Here is a 25,636-nt window from a genome sequence, read left to right as displayed (position 1 = left end):
ATATCATGATTTCTGTGGGAAAAACTTTTCTAAGTTCTGAGTACGAATGCTGATGAAATGATTTCCACAATTCCCTGGAATCTCTTGCTGTTTCCCATCTTCAGCCAGGATAGCTCAGGAAGATTGACAGTTGCTCAGAATTTTGGTGTCCTAGATGCTGCTTACACAAAAAATTTCAGTTAAGACCCTCAAAGAATCTGAAACATAAGGCATTTGATATTTTTGAGGCTAGGAGTTATAGACTGGGAGTAGGAAGAAACACTTCTAAAAAGTTCATAAATTGAAGAAACCTTATTTTCTGACCTAATTTTTAATTGGGACATAGATTCAGTTTGAACATAAAAGTTGCTTGTTAAAAGTCTTCAGAAATTAGGACTTCCCTGGTGGTGCAGTGGTTAAGAATCCACCTGCCAGTGCAGGGGACATGGGTTCGAGCCCTGGTCTGGGAGGATCCGGCGTGCCGTGAAGCAACTAAGCCCGTGCGCCACAGCTACTGAGGCTGCGCTCTAGAGCCCGCAGGCACAACTACTGAGCCCACGAGCCACAACTACTGAAACCTGCATGCCTAGAGCCCGTGCTCCGCAACAAGAGAAGCCACCGCAATGAGTAGCCTGCTCACCGCCAGCGAAAATAGCCCCTGCTCGCCGCAACTAGGGGAAGCCCGCGTGCAGCAACAAAGATCCAATGCAGCCAAAAAATAAATTAAAAAAAAAAAGTCTTCAGAAGTTAAAAATATTTACTCTCCATGTGGCTGTTAAATAACAAGGGTCACATGAGTGGCAGCACTTTGCCATCAGCGGTATGCGGGTGAAGGTATCAACGCATTTATCTTTTAGCTCCCCAAACGTATAAAGGCTCTGGGTTCTTCCTTTGTGTTCTCGTGTGGAGACAGTGTGCTTTTGCACTAGAAAATGGCAGGAGTGTCTAGAAAATAGAACAGCACAGTGGAATGTGATGGGGACATAGCTTTGTCACCACGGTGTTACTCTGTCTAAATTTTTCTCCCTTTTTATCCCACGTTGTAGTATTTGTCAACCTTGTGGGGTTGTTAAGTGGATCATATAAGAGAATGTGTGAGACGTTTCTAAGCGTAGTTCTAGTGAAAGATAAAGTGTTTAGCAGACATTTAATTGATATTTTCATGTTTTATTTTAATAGTTATTTGCTTTCAAAATAAAATCAATGATAAACATTCAGAATATACATATACAATATATAAACATACCATTTTATGAAAGTAACAATATTTATTTAATGTTATTTTTTTCAGTAACTGAAGATAGCTACCATGTAGAAGAGACAGGTGAGATTTTAATTTAATACTATTATTTTTTGCTTAGAATGAGTCTTTTCCTATAAAAGAGCATCATGAGAAAGAGATAACATTATTAATTTTAATATATTTTATATCAAATATCACCATACATAGTTAATTATTATATAATACATATTATATCACAGGTTTATATGTGTGTGTGTATGTATGTATGTGCATACACACACACACACACACACACACACATATATGAATATAGTTTTTGTGCTTTTGAAAGTCTACTTCCTGAGGATAAATTCCCAGTAGTGGGATTATTAGGTCAAAAGATAATGTGGGAGTTTGGGATTAGCGGATGCAAACTAGTATATATAGGATGGATAAAGAACAAGGTCCTACTATAGAGCACAGGGAACTATATTCAATATCCTGTGATAAACCATAGTGGAAAAGAGTACAAAAAAGAATGTATATATGTATAACTGAATCACTTTGCTGTACAGCAGAAATTAACACAACATTGTAAACCAGCTATACGTCAATAAAAATAAATAAATAAATAAAATAGGAAAAAAATAGAAAGGTAAGAGAACAAAAGATACACTACTCTATACAAAGTAGTAACTAATAAGATCCTACTGTATAGCACAGGGAACTCTACTCAATACTCTGTAATGACCTATATGGGGAAAGAATCTAAAAAAAAGAGTGGACATATGTATATATATAACTGATTCACTTTGCTGTACAGCAGAAACTAACACAACATTGTATTGGGTTGGCCAAAAAGTTCGTTTGGGTTTTTTCATAAGATGTTACGGAAGAACCTGAACTATAAATCAACTCTACTCCAATAAAAATTAATTAAAAAAAAGAAAAAAAATATACTGTATAATTGCATGTTTTGTAGTCTTAAATTAGCTAGTGAGTGAATGGTCAAAATTGTGTATTGTCACATGTCACGTGTCCCCAGAAGGTATGACCACACTGGAGATGGACACACCATCTTCCCATAAGCCTGTGTTGTTGGCCGGTTTTTCTTCCAGTGTTGGAATAGATCCCTCTTTCTGTGCTTAAGGACCACAGGATATTGTTGGCTGGCATTTAGGACCTATATTATTTCAACAATAGGCACCTGTAAACACTAGAATTACATTGCAGTCTGGGGGTACTCAGGTGTTGAGTCCAAGTTACGGACTGGGGATGTGTGTCCTCGCTCAGGCTCACTCAGGCTAGTGCCTGCTGGGTGCCTGGGAGGAGGGTTCCCCTGCACTGCTCTCTCTGTGTCTCTGCCTCACTTTTTGTTTTGTGAATATAGTTGAATTTGCATAAGCTAAATGAGAATATAGCTCCACGATTTTGTGGTTCAATTACACTGATGATGGAGACTTTCTTATTTACCTTTGTATTTGGCATTTAGCACAGTTAGTACCTGTTTGTTTCATGAATGAACGTAAGTTTGAGCATCATTTTGATTTGATTTCTCTCTTTACTAGAAATTGTGCTTGTCTTGTTTTAACTATCAGGTGTAATCCTTTTCTGAGACATATTTGTAATTTCCTAATTGTTTCCTAATTTATAGCTTCACCAGCCTACAGTCAGGATATGGAAGACATAATATATGAACAGGAAAATCCAGGTTCGTGATATATGTTTCTGTTTGAGGCAGTGGCCAAGGTCATTTTCAACCAAGGTTAATGATCACTCTGATACAACATAGAAATCTCTTTATAATACTCAGCCATTTTTGGCTGCCCATATATTATATACATTTCTGAATATAGTTTAATATTACATGAAGAAATGGGGGAAAAGGGGATGTGTTTTTCAGACCACTGTTGGGATTTTGATCTTTGTAGAGAGGATACTGGAAAGAATATTTGGAAATGAATGAGGCAGTATGATTTAGTGGAGCCAAACTGGGTACAAACCCTGCTCCTTCCTATCTTTGTGACTGGAGAGAAAATTATGGAATGTTATTCAGCTTAAATTTTATTAAATAATGATAATACTGTCTATCTTACACATTTGTGAGGTTTAGAATTAATTTGTAAATATTTTAGAATAGTGTCTAGCAGTGTGTTTGGTTTGTTCAGGTTTGTCAAAAATGTATGTTTTTTCTTTTTAGATTCCAGTGAACCAGTGGTAGATGATGCTGGAAGAAGGTATCAACAAGCAGGTATGGACGTTTTCATTAGCTATTAAACATACTTCCAGCTCTATGGCTGCAATGCTCTGTTAACCTGGTGACTTTTCTTTTGATGGGTGAAAGACATAATTTTAACACCTAATACAAGACTTTCTGCTTTGCAACAAAATTAGATTATTCAAAGAATATCAGTTTTCATATTTCATCTCATCTACCACCACCTCACAACAGAAGAGGATATTAATTCCTAATGTTTCTTTTGAATGTCTTGCTTTATGCCAATCTGAGGAATTTTTTTTGTTTTTGACAACAATGCCTCAGTTTTATTTTATTTTATTTTATTTTATTTTATTTTTTAACGACTTTATGGGAGTGTAATTCCCTTACAGTGCTGTGTTAGGTTCTGCTTTATAACAAAGTGAATCAGCTATACATATATATATATCCCCATATCCCCTCCCTCTTCTGTCTCTCTCCCACCCTCCCTATCCCACCCCTCTAGGTGGTCACAAAGCACCGAGCTGATCTCCCTGTGCTATGCGGCTGCTTCCCACTAGCTATCTATTTTACGTTTGGTAGTGTATATATGTCCATGCCACTCTCTCACTTTGTCCCAGCTTACCCTTCCCCCTCCCCATGTCCTCAAGTCCATTCTCTATGTCTGTATTCCTGTCCTGCCCATAGGTTCTTCAGAACCTTTTTTTTTTTTAGGTTCCATATATATGTGTTAGCATATGGTATTTGTTTTTCTCTTTCTGACTTACTTCACTCTGTTTGACAGTCTCTAGGTCCATCCACCTCACTACAAATAACTCAATTTCGTTTCTTTTTATGGCTGAGTAATATTGCATTGTATATATATGACACATCTTCTTTATCCATTCATCTGTCAATGGACACTTAGGTTGCTTCCATGTCCTGGCTATTGTAAATAGAGCTGCAATGAACATTGTGGTACATTACTCTTTTTGAATTATGGTTCTCTCAGGGTATATGCCCAGTAGTGGGATTGCTGGGTCGTATGGTAGTTCTATTTTTAGTTTTTTAAGGAACCTCCATACTGTTCTCCATAGTGGCTGTATCAATTTACATTCCCACCAACAGTGCAAGACGGTTCCCTTTTCTCCACACCCTCTCCAGCATTTATTGTTTGTAGACTTTTTTTTTTGCGGTATGCAGCCCTCTCACTGTTGTGGCCTCTCCCGTTGCGGAGTACAGGCTCCGGACGCGCAGGCTCAGTGGCCATGGCTCACGGGCCCAGCCGCTCTGCGGCATGTGGGATCTTCCCAGACCGGGGCACGAACCCGCGTCCCCTGCATCAGCAGGCGGACTCTCAACCACTGCGCCACCAGGGAAGCCCTACTCCGCCATCTTGAAGGTCCCCCTGCCAATCTGAGGAAATTTTATGAAAATAATTTACCTGCCCTTTCCTCTTGTTTTTTGGCCAGAGGCATTTCTCACTGATTGTGCAAACATTAATATTTAAAGGAACAGAATTCTGTATTTGAGATTAAGTTGTGTTTTTTAGCTAAGCAATTACACAGAATGACTCAAGTAATATTGTAATAAGCAATACTTATTAAACAACTGATACTTATTTTGGTTTTACCCTCTTTTTTGCAGATGACATCACCTACCAAGAGTATGATGAGCAAGGTCTGAAAATGCTTCTTGACCTTAAGTTACCTGCTTGTTTTAAAATCTACTCAGAGTTTGTGAAGTATGGAGAGTAGTATTTTAGCTATAAATATTATACCATAACTTAAAAGATCCAAATGAATGGGTAATTCTCAAAGAGTTTACTTGGGGAGATTGTCTACCTATTCCAGTGGTTCTGCTATTGCCTAAATTGTTTCTTAAATTCTTTGCAAGGTGCCTTAGGAAGTGGTTACAAATTATTCAAGAAAACACATCTCATTACTTTATAATCATAGCTCTCTTTTAATGAAAAATAAGTCCCATGCTTGAAGGACTACTTTAGTCAGAGTTTAACTGCTCTAGCTGCTTCTGCAGATTAATTTTAGTTAAATGAAGATGACTGATCTGCCAGCATGGAGAAAGGTGGAGCAGAACTTCATTCCGGGCTTTCTTCAGCATAAAGAAAATAGTTCTGGCATCAGATTCTGATTTAGACAGTTATAGCTCCTCTTGTTGCCCCAGCACTTCTCATGCTGTTTTATTAAACTCCGTGAAGTAGATTATGTTTTCACTACTTCCCAGATGAAAAGTAGGGTTCAGAGAATGTAAGTAATTTTGCATAAGTCCACATGACTAAGAAATGATAAAATACCAATGGTGGATCGTTTTTATTCTTATATCTTCAAAGATGACTCTGTAGAAGGAAAGAAGCCCATTGGGTATAACTGTCTGTGAAACAAGAAGGATGAAGAAATGTGTAGTGCTTGAGTCAGATATGGAGGACTTCCTATGTGCTGGATGGTTTTAGGGCTTGACATTCAGTTATGAATAATATAGAGTCTCTACTTCCAAAACATTTGTGGTCTCATGTCAGTTGGTGAATCTCAAGTGAAGAAAATTAGGAAGGGCTGCATGTAGATCTAAGATGCTGATTTATTAATCATGTGATTTTAAAATTTTAGACCCTACCAAGATCACCATCCACAGTGGCTGTTCCTAATGGGATATGAAGGATCCCATTGGAAGAATCCTGCAGTCTGTCTCTAGGGACTAATATATTTTTTTAATAACTTGGCCACTACAATTGAATTTAGATTTTTTTTTTCAATTTTGAATTTGAAGGAGAAAATAGGAATTTGGAATTTAGAAGTTGCACGTAGATGTGGGATTTGAGATAGTTTTCTAATTTCTGCCAGTCACTGTGGTGCTTTTCTGAATATGCTGGAAAGAACATGTTTGGAATGCAAGTTGCAGACTAGATCTAGAGAATTTTAAAATCAAATTTGCAAGAAGTGTAAATTAGATAAAATGCTAAAAAAGATGTTGTGAAAGTAAAGATATTTTCATAGGAAGAATGTCATAATAAATATAATTTAAAATGTTAACAGGGTAAAAATATGACCTGAGGGGTCATCAGGTTTTGATGAGATACTTTGAATTACCTTGTTATAGAACATAAACTTTTTCAAATCAAATAGATCTAAGAGAACAAAGGATTCTTCATTATGTGCTGAAAAGATACCATTGTGCAGTTCAGGAACCCAGATAGGGAAACCAAGTGACCAAATATATATGTATTATACACACACACACAGACACACACACACACACATATAAAGCTGTAAGTCGGGTGAAAAGAAAACCGTTTTTCAGTCGGAGAACAGAATATATTCTGTATTAAACGTTCCAAATTCTAGGACCTGGAAAACATAAAGCTTGTTAAGGCTGTAGAGGGAACCAGCTTTCCACATAAAAAATGTCCTGGAAAGCATTAAGCCTACATTGGAAACACCTGGCAAATGACAGTGCCGTCTTAACCATCTAATTGATTTGTTTATTCATACACTACATATACTACATATGTATCATGTAGCCTGTGTCCAAAATGTAGGGCACTGGGGCAGTTCCAGTGAAGAACACACATGGCTCATATTCTCATGGACTGTGTATTTTAGCAGCGGGGTAGAAATTATACAAATCATTTTAGTTTAGTATTCAGTTACAATTACATTAAGTACTGGTAAGAATGAGCATAGTGTACAACAAGAGTATAAAGTGGCCCTACCTAGTTTGTGGACCAGGGAAGGCTGAAGTATGAGCTGAAGAGTAGAACAATTGACAAGGCCAGGGGAAAGGATGCTGGAACGTAGAATGAAGCTGCTGATGGGAAGATGTGTCTGGAGTGCTGAGCATAAGAGAGACTGGGGCTGAGATTGTGAGATGGTCTGGGTCCAGAGGTCAAGGGCGTTCATCTCCACCTTGGAACACTGTTCTAGGGCAGTGCATTTTGTAAGGATTGATCTGTCTAAAACGTAGCAAATAGATTGGAGAGACAAGAGTAGATGTGGGGAGGGAATTGCTTGGTGGTACAATGGTTAGGATTCCACACTTCCACTGCAGGGAAGCTAAGAATTACGCAAGCTGTGCCACGTGGCTTAAAAAAAAAAAAAAAAATTGTAGATGTGGGGAGACCAGTTAGGTTACTGCAGTTATCCAAACTTGATGTTCACTGAGTCACATCTCTGCCAAACGAGGCATCAGAGGAGATGAGTTTTAAGAAAGGGGTGTTCAGCCCACCCAAGTGAGCACTGAAGACCTGCCTTGGATCTCGGGCTATGGAGGCCTCACCGGTAACCTTGGCAAGAACTGTTTGCAGTGGACAGAAGTTGGACAGAGATGATAGTGGTTTAAACCAGGGTGGTGGCAGTGAAGGTGAATGGAAGTGGACAAAGGGGAGAAGTAGAAGATAAAGTTGGCGGGGATGGATGTGCAAGCGTAGCTGGGGAGAGAGAGCAAGGTGTCGGGAACCACATCTACTGTTGTGCTTATGCACCCGGTGGATGGGGTGCTTTTTCCTCAAACGGTGAGACTGGAAAACAGGCTTGGGGCCAGAAGGTCACGAGTACAATCGATACACCCTGATAGTGCCTGTTGAGCCATCCAAGGGGAGATACCAAGTTAGCCGATGGATGGTGTTTGGATCTCAGAGGTCTATTCGTAGTTGAGTTTGAGAATCATCAGAATGTGCATTGTGATTGAAGCCAGAGGCTGAGATCATTGAAGGAGAGAGGAGAGAGCAGGAATAGAGGAGGATCTATGGCTGGACTTTGACAAAAAGCAACATTTAATGCCTGGTAAGAAAAAGGTGATGTGATGAAGGTTGAGAAGGAGAAAGGAAAGACTCAAAGGAGAGTATGGTCACATTGGAGTCCAAGGACAAGGAGCTGCTAGGAGACCTGATACAGTAAAGGCAGGAAGTGTCCATTGGGTTAAATGAGTGCTCGTGGGAGGTTTTAGGGGAATATTTTCAGGGATGTGATCAGGGCCGGAAGACAGACTGGAGTGGGTTGAGGAGAGGAAGTGAGGAGACAGCATGTGCAAATGACTCTGAAGAAATTAGATTGTGAAATGGAGGAAGGAGAGGACAGGGAGAACCTATGATGGAGAAGAATCTGAAAAAGAATACACACACACATACACACACACACACACACACACACGTATAACTGAATCACTTTGCTATCCATCTGAAACATTGTAAATCAACTATACTTCAATAAAAAATAAAGGACATAATAAATAAATGAATAAAGTTAAAGTAACAACAAAAAGAAAAGACTTGTTTGTTTTTCAGTTGATAGACTTGAGCATATTAAATGCAGGCACCGTTCAGGGTGACAGAGTGAGCAAACATTCACTGCTCCTTTGTCTTCCAAATGCCACCAAAAGGATAGAAAATGATCTGTTAAAAATTATACCTTGCTCTACCCGAGCACTAGTAATAATATCTGAAACACAGTAGATGTTCAAAGTTTTTTCTTTATTAAATGAACAAGGAGAATATATTTGTAACCATGCTAGAAAAACAACACAGTTTGCTCTTAGGGTAGCAGAAATTTTCAGGCATTTTGGAAGATGGAAAAATAGGGATCAGGCTGACTAGGAAAGCAGTGAGCCAGCCAGGCATGAGGGGAGACCGCAGACGAGACAAGGGCCTCCTTTGCAGTGGAGCAGAGAGAGATGAGCCTGGACTGTGGTTAAAGTAGTGGATTAAGACCTGCCGGCAGAACCCTCTCTCTCTCAGGGACTGGAGGCAGGCCATTTGCCCCAGGTGAAAGATCCGAGCATTGCTCCGTAAGCAAAGTAGAGAATCTGCCTGGTAAAAACTTGGACCCAGAGTGAAAAGCGGGTTGAGCCACGGGTAACTCAGAGCCTCCACTACAGTCACGAAGCAAATAAAAAAATGAAATTCAGCATCACCCTGGGGTAAACAAATTACTGGATCCAGGTAAACAGTGACTGGGGAGGAACTTTAATTTTCCCCATTTTACAAGAAGCATATATAATTGCTCCTCTGGCTAAAAGTGGCTGCCCTGCAATTTGAATACCAGGCCTGTTTTACTCCAGACCAAACTCTTCCTGGCTCTACTCTGTAACCTGCAGCTTCCCGGTGACTGAGACCCAGAGATTCAAAGATACATTAGACGTTGAACCATACTGCAAATGTTGTGTTTTAATGGGAGTTACACGGTGCTCAAGGATTATTTTTTCTGTGTACTTTGCAGCGTTTGAGCCATCGGAAAATGAAGGGACAGAAAATTCAGGTAAGGTATTTGTCTAAGCAGATGTTTCCTGCAAGTCAGCTCCCCTTGTATTTGTGAAAATGAATATAGCTTGTGGAACAAAGCCTCCATAGCACAAGGAGATCAACTCAATGCTTTGGGACCACCTAGAGGGGTGGGATAGGGAATGTGGGAGGGAGGCTCACGAGGGAGGGGATATGGGGATGTATGTTTACATATAGCTGATTCACTTTGTTATACAGCAGAAACTAACACAACATTGTAAAGCATTTATACTCCAAAAAAGATGTGAAATAAAAAGATTTAGTCAGAAATACAAGACATTCTCAAGTCACCAAGGAAGTAATTGGATCATGTTGATATGTTTATTCCCTGTTTATGGTGTAAGTTTTATGTCAGCAGGGATAATGCCAGCCTATTGATGTATTCTTTGAATATAATTTAGAAATTAAAGTTGATATTCTAGTGAGTGTCTCTATAAGAAGCCCCAATCTAAAAAGAGCCAAATTTAGGTCTGAGTGGAAATGTTCATTTAAGGACCTAGTGAAGATGAGTTAATTTAAGACATGTTTGCTTTTTTTTTAGATAATGCTGTAGATGACTCAAACACAATTTTAGAAGGTAAGTTAATTTTATAGACATGATTTTACTTTTTATATTAAAATGATGTTCATTTCTTCAACAAGCACTTATTACACCTTACTATTTGCTGTCTTTACAGTGCTCAGGGGCTAGGAGGGCAAGAGTGAATAAGAGAGTTGGAATTCTGTTTTCACTGCAGCTGGAACTCTAGTGGCCAAAGAGATGATGAAGTCATTAAAGATTATGAGAAGTGCAGTGATGGAGATAAAACCAGGATCGTATAGTAGAAAGTAACTTGTTAGGGTGAGGAGGGCCACCCTTAATAGGAGGAGGTGGTCTTGTGAGAAGGAGTTATCCATAGGCAGAGGTGGGTTGAAATGGTAGGAGTGTAAATTGATACAGCCACTATGGAAAACAGTATGGAGGTTCCTTAAAAAACTAAAAATAGAACTACCGTATGACCCAGCAATCCCACTACAGGGCATATACCCTGAGAAAACCATAATTCAAAAAGAGACATGAACCACAGTGTTCATAGTTGCGTCCTTTACATTGTTACTCAGCTGGAAAAACCTTTTTTTGAACCTGAAGGATTTGTTTCAGAAAAATAAAACCTGTTGCATATGTTACATAGTCGTGCTTCGACACGACTTAGATTTCTGAAGTTCGTAACAGTTTGCAAAGCTCGTTCCCATATACTGTTTCCATTGTTTCTCACCATAGGCACTGAAGAGGAGCCTGGGCAAATAACATTGTACTTACTTTACAAATGAAGGGCTGAGAGCCTGAGGTGAGGTCAGGTGGCTGCCCGGGTTCCAGCTAGAGTGGCTGGGCTGGTCTTCAATCCAGCATTGGGGCCGGCAGTTGACCCTGGAGTCTGTGTGCTCACAAGGAACATGTCATGGGGAATTTTGCTCATGAGATTAATCTTAGAATTCATTTATGATCCACTGATTGTCAGTTTTCAGATTAAATGTTACTGCTTCTGAGCTTGGTTAGACAAAGTACAGTCAACTGAATTGGAGAAGGTGGGGAGGGGGAAGGGGAGAGGAGGAGAGGGGATGCTAGAACTTCCCTCATTGTCCACTTTGCTGCTGGGAGAGACCCCAGCACAGGAGCTGTGGGCCGCTCTGTCTAAGCTGATCATCCTTGGAGCAGGCTGGATGGCACTCAGGTTTTCTCCCACCTCCTATTACTCAGTTCTCTATGGAAAATATAACTGAGTCTGTTTTTTTATTCAATTAGAATTAGAAAATGGAAACTCAGAATCCCTAGAAAGAACTTCATCCAACCCAACCCACGTATATTGTTTTATGTAAAAGAACTAACCTCACAATATGCAACTTTGCTTTGCCTTTTTTTGTGTTAGAAATACAGTTTTTGTGAAACCATTTCCTCTAAGATCAGGAATAAGACAAGGTTGTCCACTCTCACTGCTATTATTCAACATAGTTTTGGAAGTTTTAGCCACAGCAATCAGAGAAGAAAAAGAAATAAAAGGAATCCAAATGGGAAAATAACAAGTAAAGCTGTCACTGTTTGCAGATGACATGATACCATACGTAGAGAATCCTAAAGATGCTACCAGAAAATGACTAGAGCTAATCAATTAGTTTGGTAAGGTAGCAGGATACAGAATTAATGCACAGAAATCTCTTGCATTCCTATACACTAATGGTGAAAAATCTGAAAGAGAAATTAAGGAAACACTCCCATTTTCCATTGCAACAAAAAGAATAAAATACCTAGGAATAAACCTACCTAAGGAGACAAAAGGCCTATATGCAGAAAACTATAAGACACTGATGAAAGAAATTAAAGATGATACAAACAGATGGAGAGATATACCACGTTCATGGATTGGAATAATCAACATTGTGAAAATGACTATACTACCCAAAGCAATCTACAGATTCAGTGCAATCCCTATCAAACGACCACTGGCATTTTTCACAGAACTAGAACAAAAAAGTTCACAATTTGTATGGAAACACAAAAGACCCCGAATAGCCAAAGCAATCTTGAGAAAGAGAAACAGAGCTGGAGGAATCAGGGTCCCTGACTTCAGACTATACTACAAAGCTACAGTAATCAAGACAGTATGGTACTGGCACAAAAACAGAAATATAGGTCAGTGGAACAGGATAGAAGCCCAGAGATAAACCCACGCACATATGGTCACCTTATGATTGATAAAGGAGGCAAGAATATACAATGGAGAAAAGATAGCCTGTTCAGTAAGTGGTGCTGGGAAAACTGGACAGCTACATGTAAAAGAATGAAATTAGGGCTTCCCTGGTGGCGCAGTGGTTGAGAGTCCACCTGCCGATGCAGGGGACACGGGTTCGTGCTCTGGTCCAGGAAGATCCCATATGCCGTGGAGTGGCTGGGCCCGTGAGCCATGGCTGCTGAGCCTGCATGTCCAGAGCCTGTGCTCTGCAACAGGAGAGGCCACAACAGTGAGAGGCCCGCGTACCACAAAAAAAAAAAAAAAAAGAATGTAATTAAAACACTCCCTAACACCATACACAAAAATAAACTCAAAATGGATTAAAGACCTAAATGTAAGGCCAGACACTATAAAACTCTTAGAGGAAAAACATAGACAGAACACTCTATGACATAAATCACAGCAAGATCCTTTGCGACCCACCTCCTAGAGAAATGGAACTAAAAACAAAAATAAACAAATGGGACCAAATGAAACTTAAAGGCTTTTGCACAGCAAAGGAAGCCATAAACGAGACGAAAAGACAACCCTCTGAATGGGAGAAAATATTTGCAAATGAAGCAACTGACAAAGGATTAATCCCCCAAATATATAAGCAGCTTATGCAGCTCAATATCAAAAAAACAAACCACCCAATCCAAAAATGGGTAGAAGACCTAAACAGATATTTCTCCAAAGAAAATATACAAATTGCCAACAAACACATGAAAGAATGCTCAGCATCACTATTCATTAGAGAAATGCAAATCAAAACTACAATGAGATATCACCTCACACCAGTCAGAATGGCCATCATCAAAAAATCTACAAACAGTAGGGCTTCCCTGGTGGCGCAGTGGTTGAGAGTCCGCCTGCTGATGCAGGGGACACGGGTTCCTGCCCCGGTCCGGGAAGATCCCACATGCTGTGGAGTAACTGGGCCCGTGAGCCATGGCCGCTGAGCCTGTGTGTCTGGAGCCTGTGCTCTGCAACGGGAGAGGCCACAACAGTGAGAGGCCCGCGTACCGCAAAAAAAAAAAAAAAAAAAAAAAATCTACAAACAATAAATGCTGGAGAGGGTGTGGAGAAAAGGGATCCCTCTTGCACTGTTGGTGGGAATGTAAATTGACACATCACTATGGAGAACACTATGGAGGTTCCTTAAAAAACTAAGTAGAAAAAAAAAAAAAAACAAAGTAGAACTACCATATGACTCAGCAGTCCTACTACTGGGCATATACCCTGAGAAAACCATAATTCAAAAAGAGTCATGTACCACAGTGTTCACTGCAGCTCTATTTACAATAGCCAGGACATGGAAGCAACCTAAGTGTCCATCAACAGATGAATGGATAAAGAAGATGTGGCACATACATACTACGGAGTATTACTCAGCCATAAAAAGAAACGAAATCGAGTTATTTGTAGAGAGGTGGATGGACCTAGAGTCTGTCATACAGAGTGAAGTAAGTCAGAAAGAGCAAAACAAATACAGTATGCTAACACATATCTATGGAATCTGAAAAAAAAAAGTCATGAAGAACCTAGGGGCAAGACAGGAATACAGACACAGACATAGAGAATGGACTTGAGGACACGGGGAGGGGGAAGGGTAAGCTGAGACAAAGAGTGGCATGGACATATATACACTACCAAATGTAAAATAGATAGCTAGTGGGAAGCAGCCGCATAGCACAGGGAGATCAGCTCAGTGCTTTGTGACCGCCTAGAGGCGTGGGATAGGGAGGGTGGGAGGGAGACAGAAGAGGGAGGGGATATGGGGATATATGTATATGTATAGATGATTCACTTTATTTTAAAGCAGGAACTAACGCACCATTGTAAAGAAATTATACTCCAATAAAAATGTTAAAAAAAATCATTAGGGATGAACTGAAAAAAAAATAGCTTTTTCCTAACCTTTTGATCAGCCAGTAGAGGGCGTAAGAGAGGCTGCTCAGGGATTCCTTCTGCTGGGCAGTGGGGCTCTGGATTGTGCGCCTCTGGCCCAACCCGCAGTTTCTGTGTTCCTGCGGCACTTGAGTGCACAGCGAGAGGAGACTTGCCATCGTCACTCGCCCACCAAACTTCTCTTCCCTTGTCTTCCCCCATCTTGGCTGGTTGCATCAATAAGTCCTCGGGTTCCCAAACCAGAAATGTGGGTGTTGTCTCCTCTCCCCCTCTCTCTATAGCTAATCACAAGTCCTGTTGAATAGTCTACTTAAACATTTCTCAAATTTATTCTTTCCTCTGAAGCTCTGGTAATCTAGTTCAGCCCCTCATCAACTTCCTGGACAATGGCTGTAGCCTGCTAGCTAGTCTTCTTAACTCCACGCTTGTCACCTTCAAATCCATCTTTCACAGTGTCGCTAGGATGAGCTCTTCAGAAGTACACATCTGGCTATGTCAGTCCTGTGCTTAAACGCTTCTGTGTCAGTAAGGTTACTTTCTGCTGCAGGTAACAGAAAACTGAATCTGAATTGGCTTAAGCAGTAAATAGATGAGACAGATCATTTGGGGCCTTGGAGGACCTAGTAAGGAATTTGGATTTTTTTCTGAGTACAGTGAGAATCTATGGAAATACTTGTGAGATATGACATAATCTGATTTATGTTTTGAAAGATTACTTGTACTCTTAGAGAATGGATTGGATGGAGCAAGAAGGGAAGCAGGGACCACCCTGTTAGGAAATTATTGAGTCCTAATCCAGAGAAGGGATCATGGTGGCCTGGAGGAAGACCATGAAGTGGAAATGGAGGGGCAAGTTTTAAACTTGAAATGTATTTTAGAATTACAACTGATGGAACTTCCTGATGGTGGTGAAGTAAAGAGGAATAAAGGGGCCTTTGGTTTGCTTTGAATAACTGTTGGGTGTTAGGGCTGTTTACTGAGAAGAAATGATTTTCTTTCCTGGTTTAGGGAAGAAAATCAAAGATTCCATATTAGGTATTTTATGTTCAGGAATTATGTGAGATGCCCAGGTGGAGGCATCAAGTAGGGAGTCGGATATGCCAATCTGAGCTCGGTGGGTGAGATGCCCAGGTGGAGGCGTCAAGTAGGGATTGGATATGCCAATCTGAGCCAGATGGGTGAGATGCCCAGGTGGAGGCGTCAAGCAGGGAGTCGGATATGCCAATCTGAGCTCGGTGGGTGAGATGCCCAGGTGGAGGCATCAAGTAGGGAGTCGGATATGCCAACCTGAGCCCGATGGGTGAGATGCCCAGGTGGAGGCGTCAAGCAGGGAGTTGGATATGCCAATCTGAGCCAGATGGGTGAGATGCCCAGGTGGAGGCGTCAAGTAGGGAGTCGGATATGCCAATCTGAGCTCGATGGGTGAGATGCCCAGGTGGAGGCATCAAGTAGGGCGTCGGATATGCCAATCTGAGCCCGATGGGTGAGATCTGAGATGGGTGTGAATGCTTGGGAGCCATCCTCGTGGAGATGGTGCCAGTTCCATGGAAATACATCATTTTGGAGGTGAGTGCAGAGGGCGTAGACCAGCAGTTCCAGAACTGAGCTCTAAGGAATCCCAACATTGTGACGTTTGAGGGAGCATGCATAGCCAGTGAGAAAACCAGCAGGGAAGGATGGGAAAGAGCAGAAGGAAGGGAGAGTATGTTCTGTGCTACTGCCATTGGAATTTCAGGACTTGCAAAGCATCGATCGCATTTGGCAATGTGGAGAATGTCGGTGATCTCAGCAAAAGCTATTTGAGTAGATTGATGGGGGTCAAAGCCATACTGAAGTGGGTTTACAAAGTGGAGTAAGACAAAGTAGGCTCTATCAATAGGCAATACTTTCAGGTTGTGCTAATATAACGAATTATTTCTTTTAAAAAATCTTGTTATATCATTACCAAAATACATTTCAGATAAGTTTGTTAAATGTACATTTTTTTCAGAATAAATTTGGATGAAAATTTATCACAATAATAATGTCTCTCTTAGTATAACATCAGGGATGAAAATAACAACGGATGTGGTTAATACTTTATGATGCATACAAGTTTTTCAAATATACCTAAAATGACAAAAGTAAAAGAAATTCTGAGAAAAATATTGATCAAGTTGGTAAAGTGCTAACATGTCTCTAGATTATTAAGAACCAAATAAATAGGCAAACCATGAACAAGCCGGTCACAACACCGAAAGCTAGTGAACATTCATGGTGCTGCCACTAGGAGAAGGAACTCTTCCAGAAGCTTAACAGGGGTCAGGGAGAATATGTGTGATAGTTTTCTGTTTCCTTTTTACTTTTATCTAAAATATTTCCAACTGTTTTGAGCATGTATCATTCTTAAAATTAGAAGCAAAGTAATGCAAGAAGAAAAATGATTAAAATAGCTGCATAAATATTTTGAGTTTTAGAAAATGCTAATAAAAATTCCTCCTTTTGACCAAAGCCTGTTAAAAATCTTGAGCAAAGGGAAAGCAGATACAATCTTACCTCTCGATTACGGTAATGTTACAGGGGTTGGTAGGGATGAAGATGTAAATATGTGATGTAATTTTATAGAGTGAATCAAGTCAGTATATCATTATACTGTTGAGTGGTGAGGCTTACAGTTCCTTTAGTTGTAAGTAGGTTGAAGTAGCCAAGGAAAAAGACTAGATGTTAACATTCATATCCACATTTCTGGCTAGTTTTAGAATATGTTAACCTTGAGTATTATTTTTCAAAAACAAGTTTATTGAAGATAGTGATATATTTTTAAGATTCGGTTTCAATTTGACTTTTTGTGCCATTAACAAGAAACGAGATGCTTTAAATGTCTTTCTTCAGCTTTCTTATCAAGTCTGATGCAAAATTGTGGTGAAAACTTAGGTTTTAGTTCATATCTCCTTTGCCAGACTGAGTTTTGAGGTTAGTCAGTTAGGCAGATAATGTTTTAAAGCCTGTAGTTCAGGACAGTTGAGAAATATACAACATTTTACGAAGTTATAGCTAATTTTTCTGTGTTGGGATGGTGGAAAAACCTAATGTTTTATGATAATTGCAATTGAACACCCAAAAAAGTCTGTAAAAATGATCACTGTAACTTGAAGATCAGTGGTCTGTATTTTAAATACTGGTCAGCAATCTGTAATGCAGTGTTTTATGATTTATGATTTATTTATTTTAGAGGTGCACGTGCCCCATGCGGAAGAACAGCGAGAAGTACCACCAGGTATGGCATTTTGTCAGATGTATCGCTTTTTCCTTTTTTGTTTAAAAGATGCTGCTGATACACTAGTTGGAATAATTCTATGAAGAGTAGAATTCCTGAGAGAGGAGGATTAATTATACCTAAATTTAAAAAGAAACTGTTCTGTGTTTTTGTCAGTTGAGCCAAAGTAATGGGAAATAGACATCAGACTGAGTCTAGTACATATTTGTTGAGCTAGACTTTGAGGAGTACTCATGATCAAAGTACTGTATGATTGTTGCCATTATAGATGGTGCTAGTAGTGGAAGTTAGGTAGGCTTCCATTATAGATGGTGCTAGTAATGGAAGTTAGGTAGGCTTCCGTTATAGATGGTGCTAGTAGTGGAAGTTAGGTAGGCTTCCATTATAGATGGTGCTAGTAGTGGAAGTTAGGTAGGCTTCCATTATAGATGGTGCTAGTAGTGGAAGTTAGGCTTTTTTTTTTTCCTTTTGTTCTGATTGACAGGCTTATCTGATGGAGGATGTGGAATCAGACTTGCCTTCAGATAAAAGATTAATAGTGTTTAAATTAGTGACATTGGCCCTCCTTCTCCCCCATCTTCCCCGAGAGCACCCTTGTGCCCTGCGTGACCCAGGCAGTCCTTCCTGCCAGCCCACTGTGTTACACCCGTCCCTCTGCTTTTTCCTCCCTTCCCCCGTATGTCCCTTTCATCATCAGTGAGTTTAAACTCATCATCAATGAGTTCAACCAAGGCCTGTGCTTTCATATGCGTTTCAGAGATGACATTAACCATACCTGCAATCGGAAATTAACATAGAAACCTCTTGCTTTCAAACTGGGAAAAAAAAGTTTCATTAGGAGAGGATTTTTGTATTTCTTCTTGTCTCTCTGTTTTATTTCTATTTGTTTTCTTTCTGTGTCCTTTATTGGTTCAATTTTTACTCACGTTTTTCACATGATGCTTAATGTGAATTTTGTAGCAATGATGTACATTCGTATTACTGATTTTGGTAGAAATAATTGTGCCTTCCAAAATTTAGTGAAATACTAAATTTCAAGAGGAAAACAACCTTTTCTCATCAGAGTGTTTTTAGTTACACCACAGCTCATATTTGCTTATTTAACAGTTGGGATGTTGTAGATTTTGATAGTTCTGGTGTGTTGTACATTTAAAATATATACGAATACTAAAGGAGCTGCATTGTTGGTATTGTGATATGAGTGAGAAAAGAAATCCATGGAGAAATTGATCTTTTACAAGATGACTGCTGGGCATATGAGTATATTTTGTGTTTAGGAAAGATGCACAGAGCAGGGAAGGTCGATGTTTCTGCCCTGCTTCTGTAATTTCCTCTTTGTTGTTGAGCAATGCTTCACAGAGTGCCTTGTTTCTAACCTGAGGATGCAGGGCAGGTTACTGAATTTGCATTTTGATTACTGTCCATTCCTCTCAAGAAAATTGTTTCATAAGTATTCCTAAAAATAACGAGTTTCTGCAACACTGACTTTTTTCTAGTTATAGTTGATATTTTTTAATATTTACCTGACTTGAATGAAGGTATGAAACGTAATAATATTTTCTGACCAAAAAGTCCTGTGCTTCTACTTTGGTGTTTTATAAATGCAGTCCAAGAATTTCCTTGGAACATAAATACAAAATACTAAGTGGTTGGGGGGCTGGAATAAGGTGCCTTTTTTGATGAGATGTTTAACAGCTGAAGTAAATGAAAATGAAGATTGGATTCATACGCATATTTCCTGACACACAATGAGCTCCCAGTAAATGGTGGCCATGGCTCTTATTGTTTAGTAATTAATTAGCCTGATCTCTGAGCTGGATCAAGAGAAGCTAAATTCTGAGAGCCCTGATCAAGGAGTTGTAACCTGTCAGTTGTAATGCATTTGTCTTACATTCTGGTGTCATAAAAATTTGAGTGATGCACTGCACGGCTGTAGTTTGACCTTCACCAAAGAGGATGTGAGGCGGAGAGTCAGCAATAATTATTTGTAATGATTGCACTGGGTTTGCTTATCTCCTATTCTTAGTCTTACTTTATATTACATTTTTTAAATTATTCAATCTTACAAAAGAATAATATTCATACATCGGTCTCTATTTTGTACAATAAGGTGACTGCTTTTGCAACAGTGTTGAATTATGGGATGCAGGAACTGAGGAAACAATCGTGGGACCCATTTCCTTACTACCTTTCAATCTTTAAAATTCCTTATTCAGTGGAAAACGCAAACTGAGGCCCTCTGCAAAATGCTGGGTATCGGTTTTTCCTGGCCCTCGGAATCTAACTGATGATGACTTTGCCTTCCCCGATCTTTCTACGACTAGGTTATACAATCTTAATATTGCGTATTAAAGTTCATAGTAACATACTTATCGCTGTGATAATCCCATCCTGTGGGTGTACAGCTGGGGATAGCCACCAATACGGCGTCATTAACTTCTCAGAGTGGTACACAGGGCAGCACCCAGAGGAGGGGGAACTAACCCGACTTTGGGGCCCGGAGTGTACGCGTGAGGCAAGGCCTCCCACGTGTGGTCGTGCTGGAGCGGAGCCTTGAGGAGCTGCTGGAGGTGAAGGAGCTGGCATGTCGGGGGTGGGCGCGGCAAGTGCGTGCAGCACAAAGTCCAAGGTGGTGTGCCAGGTACAGGTGTAAGTAGACAGCGTGGACGGGCAGGCGGCGCTTCTCGGAGGATCCCGTAAACGATGTTTGCGAATTTGAACGTGGGCCTGAAAGCGCAGGGAAGCAGCAGAAAAATTCCAAGCCGGGGAGTCGTGTGATCAGATCCAGATTTGAACAGAGGAGGTCCTGTGAGGAGGTGGAGACCAGTCAGGGGGCAGATGTGTTCATCTAAGCAGAAGTGGTGGGACCTGGAACTGGTGGCAGGGACGCAGAGCAGGGACGGATTTCACGGACCCTGGCGGTGGAGGTAATTTGGTGGGAGAGGGGCTGGTTGAGGGGGAAGAGTCGAGCTTGATTCCTGTGCTTCTGGCTTGAATGGATGAATGATGGAACCTTAATGGAGATACAGAAGGCGGGAGGAACAGAGGGTGGCAGAGACCACTGGCCTGAATTTGGAGACGCTGGGTTTGCAACTTGGTGGACTACCTCTGAGTGGAGACTTCTTCAAATATGTAGGGGCATAATTTGAGTCATTCAGAATTGTAGCTGAGCTTTTACGTTGTTTGCCTTGTTATTCTTTGAATAAGTTCCCATGGTCTCCAGGATTTTTGATTGCACAGGTTACAGAAATGCTTATTCCTCACAATCCAGCTAACGGTTAAATTCTAAGAGAACCTAAGGTCAAACCCATCTTTTAAAACTCTTTCTGTTGAGGTGTAATTTACACACAGGGAGGTGCTCACATGTTGAGGGTACAGTTTGATGGACTTGTACGTGTGATACATTCTTGTACCCACTATGCAGAGTTCTTCCAGCCCCTGGAGGTCTCTCCCTCTCCCCTCCCCCAGTAACGCACCCACAAATGATAGCTACTGTTCTGACCTGTGTCATCATAGATTGATCTGCCCGTCTTTGAATTTGATTGAATAGAACCGCAAGTAAACACACACACATATATATGTACACTTCTTTTGTGACTGGTTTCTGTTGCTCATCATTATGACTGTGAGTTTCATCCAGTTTGATATTTATAGTTATTGGTTTTATCACTGCTATTTACTGTAATATTCCATTTAAAAATTCCCTTCTGTGTTTATGGCTGCAGGGGCTATTTCTAGTTTGGGGCTGTTATGAAGAAAGCGGCTGTGAATATTCTTATACATGTCTTTTGGTAGACAAACATTCATTTCTGTTGGATGTACAAAAGTATACATATAATTTCCAGTTCCTTCTCGTTAGCGCCAAATAATTCTGCTTACATAAGAATTTCTGGTTACACACACACGTATGCACACACGTAGACAGATACATAGGGAAGGAAGGAAGGGAGGGAGGGAGGAAGGAAGGATCGCAATCCAGCTTTAGAAATTATATGGGAATTTCGCTGGGCCTTTATGTGCACAAACGCCTTTTTTACTCTAATTGTAACATAGATCCAGTGCTGTGGTAGTAAAATAAATCAGACACTAGAGTTCGGAATAAGAAAATATTTGTTGAAAGTTGGACAGGAATGAATTTTACTTCTTTTAAAATAGTGTATACTTTTTTTACCAACCACTTATATCTTCAATAACATTAAAATTGATATAAGATTATTAAAGTAATATATTTTAACTGCAACTTCAGTATCCTCTTGCCCCTTGAAAATCCTTCCTATATTTGTGTTTCAAATGCCATACTAGATTTCCCCCCCTCTATTGCATTTCTTTTTAATACAGTGAAAACATTGATGGGAGAAATTTAATTTAATTTGTATTTCGCAAAAGACTGACATTTTTAAATTCAGTTGTAATTCTCAGATGCTCTAGAGAACCTCTAATTTTCATTAGCTTTGCAATGAAAGCAGTAGGAACTACTTTCATAGTAGTAGGGCCCCCAGGCACTACTCCAGGTAGTGAATCATTCTGTTACCCTGTTGCTGTTAAAAACAACAACAATACAAAAAAAAAAAAAAGCATTTACTTCTGTTGCTGGGTTTTTTAAAAGTAGAGTAAAAATGAAGCAGTTTCGCAGTCTATGTCTAGTTGGTCCTTTAATTTAGATTTCCCCTTATCTTTGCAGATACTTAAAGCTTCAGAAAGGCTGCCCCTACCACCACAGGAGGACCAGTTTACCCATACGCTGCAAAAGATGGCTGGGATAGATCTTGTGAAGTAATTTCTGAGCAGACCAAGATCTTTGGGAATGAACACTAAAGATGTTTTGAATGAACCGTAGTCCACTGGCATTTTAGTGTATTTTTTTTTAGAAACAAAAATCACATGTGATGTTACATTCCTGCATGTCCTTTTCTGATAGCCTTAGTGGATCCATTGGATTTCTTTTCTTTTTCCTTTTGTGACACAGCTTTTAGTCTTACCTGCATTTATGTGTTTTTCAGACAATAGTTAATCGTATGGATGATGTAGCAGCAGGATTTTAATATCTCTTATCCGTAATTAACACTAACTGTGTTGGGCTGACTTATACACACTGTGAAACATGATTTAAAACCACTAAGAGTGTCTTAAAGACACTGATGGGGTCATTATTAGCTGTGAAGATTTGCGTTGTATATATCTGCAGCAATACCTTTATAAAAAATTGCTACATTAGCTTCGAGTATTCAGGGTAAAACTCAACATTTGAGATTCCTGTAGCTTTTAGCTTGTTAATTAGAAAAATTTTAAATTTCAATAAAAGTTTAAATTATCATGGTTAATTTATTTTTCAAAATAAGGGGGGAACGTTATTGTTAGGACGCAGGGGAAAGGAATGACCTGTTATATCATGCAAAAATGCTTTTCCACACCTCGGAGTGATTGTAAAATAGCTGTAGTCCCGTGAGTATCTGTGTAAATTTTAGAAAGTCTCTTATCAATTACTGGTGCATAACGTAAAGGTTGTTCTGCCTTTGGCTGGTTAAGTAACGCCCGTACAACGCCGAAGCCTGCTCCGTGTATAAAAGTCCACAGGGCCTCTGGCTGGGTGATGTAGGCTGTGTGAAAAGTGCTCACAAGCCAGAGACCCGCTGCTGTTTGACAATGTTTGAGCCCTTTCCTTTCCACGCTGAAGCATTTCTTCTATTTTTAGTGTGAGTCATTTGTGGCTCAGAAATAGCCGCCGTGATGAAAGTACTCATTTGTTAGGAAAAAAAAGGTAGCTACACCCTCATTTTGAAAGGACCCTGAGCTATATAAAAAAAAAAAACCCTAAGAAGTGGTTTCATTTGTGTGTCCGGGGAGCTCTTGATCATGTTCACATTGTTTTAAGATAAAGTGGCATTTTTTTCTGCTTTTAGGGTCAAAATCAAAGAGATTTTATATTTTTCTCATTAGAGGTCATCGGTACAATGTAGTAAGTTATGCTGAACCGTAGTGTAGTGAAACCCAAAGTAATATGTTAGTAAAGAAGCAATAATTTTCTAAAGCTGTGATCTGGGTAATACAGAGTTGCTACTCAGAATCTCCTGAAGCTCTTACTCCGTATTGTGAATTATAGAAGACTACTTTTTATAAAGCCATATTTTTTTAGGGAAACTTAGGAGTAACATAGAACTGATAAATGCATAGAATAAATTTTGCTGGATTTTTGTATATAATCATCTCTAGAACTCTGGACATTGAAGATTCCTTATGCTGTGGTCAACTTCAAATACTTTCTAATTCCAAATATCTCAATGAATGAGCCTTGTCTTTACAGATATATGCCAAGCTGGGCAGCATCAATGGATTTTCTAAAAATAATGTAATCATCTTCTGTTGAATGTTATTTGAGTGCAATAAAATGCAGAATTCTTCTCTACATTGTCCTTATTTTGAAGTATATTATTTTTTGTTTTGTTACATAACAAAATTGGTTCATTTTATACTTACTAGTATTTTAGAATATTATAGCATTTTTGATGACTAAAATCACAAAGGCATACCTTCAACCTCTTTCTTAACCTATTTCTAGTAGGTAATGTTTATTTATTTTGTTTAACATTTACTATTATGCTACATTTTTGGGAGCAGAATGAAAATGAAATAGCCCCTGCATCCATCCTGTGTAGGTTTTTGTCCGGCACCTAGAAGTTCTGATAATTCCCTGGTGCAGCCACTCCCCTCCCCTGTACCCTCTGATCCTCTGTTGACCATCACACGGTGGGGATATTAACTTCAGCCTGGTTGAGAGGACCAAGGAGCAGCTGGAAGGGCAGCATAGGATACAGAAGGTTCTCTTCTGATCTTCATTCTGTGGGCAGAAAAGGAGAACTAGACACATAGGGACGAAGCTTCTGGGGTTCTAGAAAGTGTTGTTTTCTCTTCCAATATGCCCAGAAGAAACTCTTAGAAAAAGACTCTCAGGCTAAGCAGACCACTTTTCCTGACTGCACTTACTAAGCACTTACGAGCTAAGTGCTGAGTTAGGGAGTCGAGTTTTCCCAGCACATGGGTGTTATTACCCTGCTTGCAGACAAGGAGACTGAGGGTCAGAGAGGCTGAAATGCCTGCTGGCTGAGGTCATTCATGGCCTAGAGTCTAGAGTGCTCAGGTGGGCACCAGGTGGAAGGCGGAAGCCATTGGAGGGCGTCCACAAGCTGGTGGAGGGCAGTTAGGTAACTAAGGAGTAATAGTCCAGGTGATGTTGTGATAAGACCTGACCTGGGGAAGCGCTATTGGAGAAGGAGGACGGGGACCACGTGACTTAGTGAAGACTGGGTCAGGGAGAAGCGGAGCCGCAGGTCTGGGTCTTGGGGGGTGAACAGATGCCAGTGTGACAAGGAACTCGGGAGGACACACAGGTCTGGATGGAGATTAGCTTTGGCAACAAGAACTGGCCAGTAGGCAGATTAGCGCAGTAGCTGGAATATGATTGCATTCAGAATAATTGAATATGCAAAAGTGATTTTGTTTTAATGGTTGTATGACAGTTTTTAAAAGATTAAGATCCTGTTCTTTTTAGTAAGATTTTCCTTATAATGTTAAATAGTGTTGAAAAAGAAGAAGTAGGCGGGAGCCCAGAGCGAGGCGCACAGCGGAGGAGTTGGGATCCGGCGCAAAAGTTTCCTCCTAACTGCAGCCCCGCGCGCCACCGCCAGGGCCGGGGCCGGGGCCCTAAACCTCGGCGTCCCCGGCCCCCCGCCACCTGGGGGGTCGCCCTCCCTGCTGCCGCCTCCTCTCCGATTCCCGCCTGCCCGGGGCCAAGGGGCTCTGCTGCAAGCCCCCGGCCCGGAGGGCGTCCCGGGGTCTCTGTGCCCGCCCGCGCCCGCCGGCCCAGAAACCTGTTCGGCCCAGCCCGGCCCGGTCGCCGGGGGCCAGGATGAAAGTGACCGTGCGCCTCGGCAGGACCGGCACCGTGGTGCCCTGCAAGGAGGGCCAGATGCGTGTCCGGGAGCTCACGCAGCAGGTGCTACAGCGGTACCTGAAGACCCAGGAGAAGGGAAAAAGGAAT

The 25,636-nt window shown here is 40.5% G+C and overlaps 1 protein-coding gene across 8 annotated transcripts in view; it reads left to right on the top strand.

Annotated features, from left to right (window-relative positions):
- ASPH (aspartate beta-hydroxylase) overlaps window positions 1–25,636 on the top strand; it is a 256,661-nt gene that overhangs the window by 72,078 nt on the left and 158,947 nt on the right. For all 8 annotated transcript variants that reach the window (XR_009536458.1, XM_060128096.1, XM_060128093.1 and 5 more), the window contains 7 exons: window positions 1,271–1,303; window positions 2,856–2,912; window positions 3,402–3,452; window positions 5,046–5,078; window positions 9,626–9,664; window positions 10,229–10,264; window positions 17,557–17,601. Coding sequence is in view for 7 of the 8 variants with exons in the window: in XM_060128096.1 (XP_059984079.1) it covers window positions 1,271–1,303; window positions 2,856–2,912; window positions 3,402–3,452; window positions 5,046–5,078; window positions 9,626–9,664; window positions 10,229–10,264; window positions 17,557–17,601 (294 nt within the window). In the remaining variant the exon portion in view is untranslated. The remainder of the gene's footprint in view (window positions 1–1,270; window positions 1,304–2,855; window positions 2,913–3,401; window positions 3,453–5,045; window positions 5,079–9,625; window positions 9,665–10,228; window positions 10,265–17,556; window positions 17,602–25,636) is intronic.

Source organism: Lagenorhynchus albirostris, chromosome 17 (assembly GCF_949774975.1).
Source record: "Lagenorhynchus albirostris chromosome 17, mLagAlb1.1, whole genome shotgun sequence".
Lineage (NCBI taxonomy): Eukaryota > Metazoa > Chordata > Mammalia > Artiodactyla > Delphinidae > Lagenorhynchus > Lagenorhynchus albirostris.
This window is presented reverse-complemented; position numbering and strand designations above follow the sequence as displayed.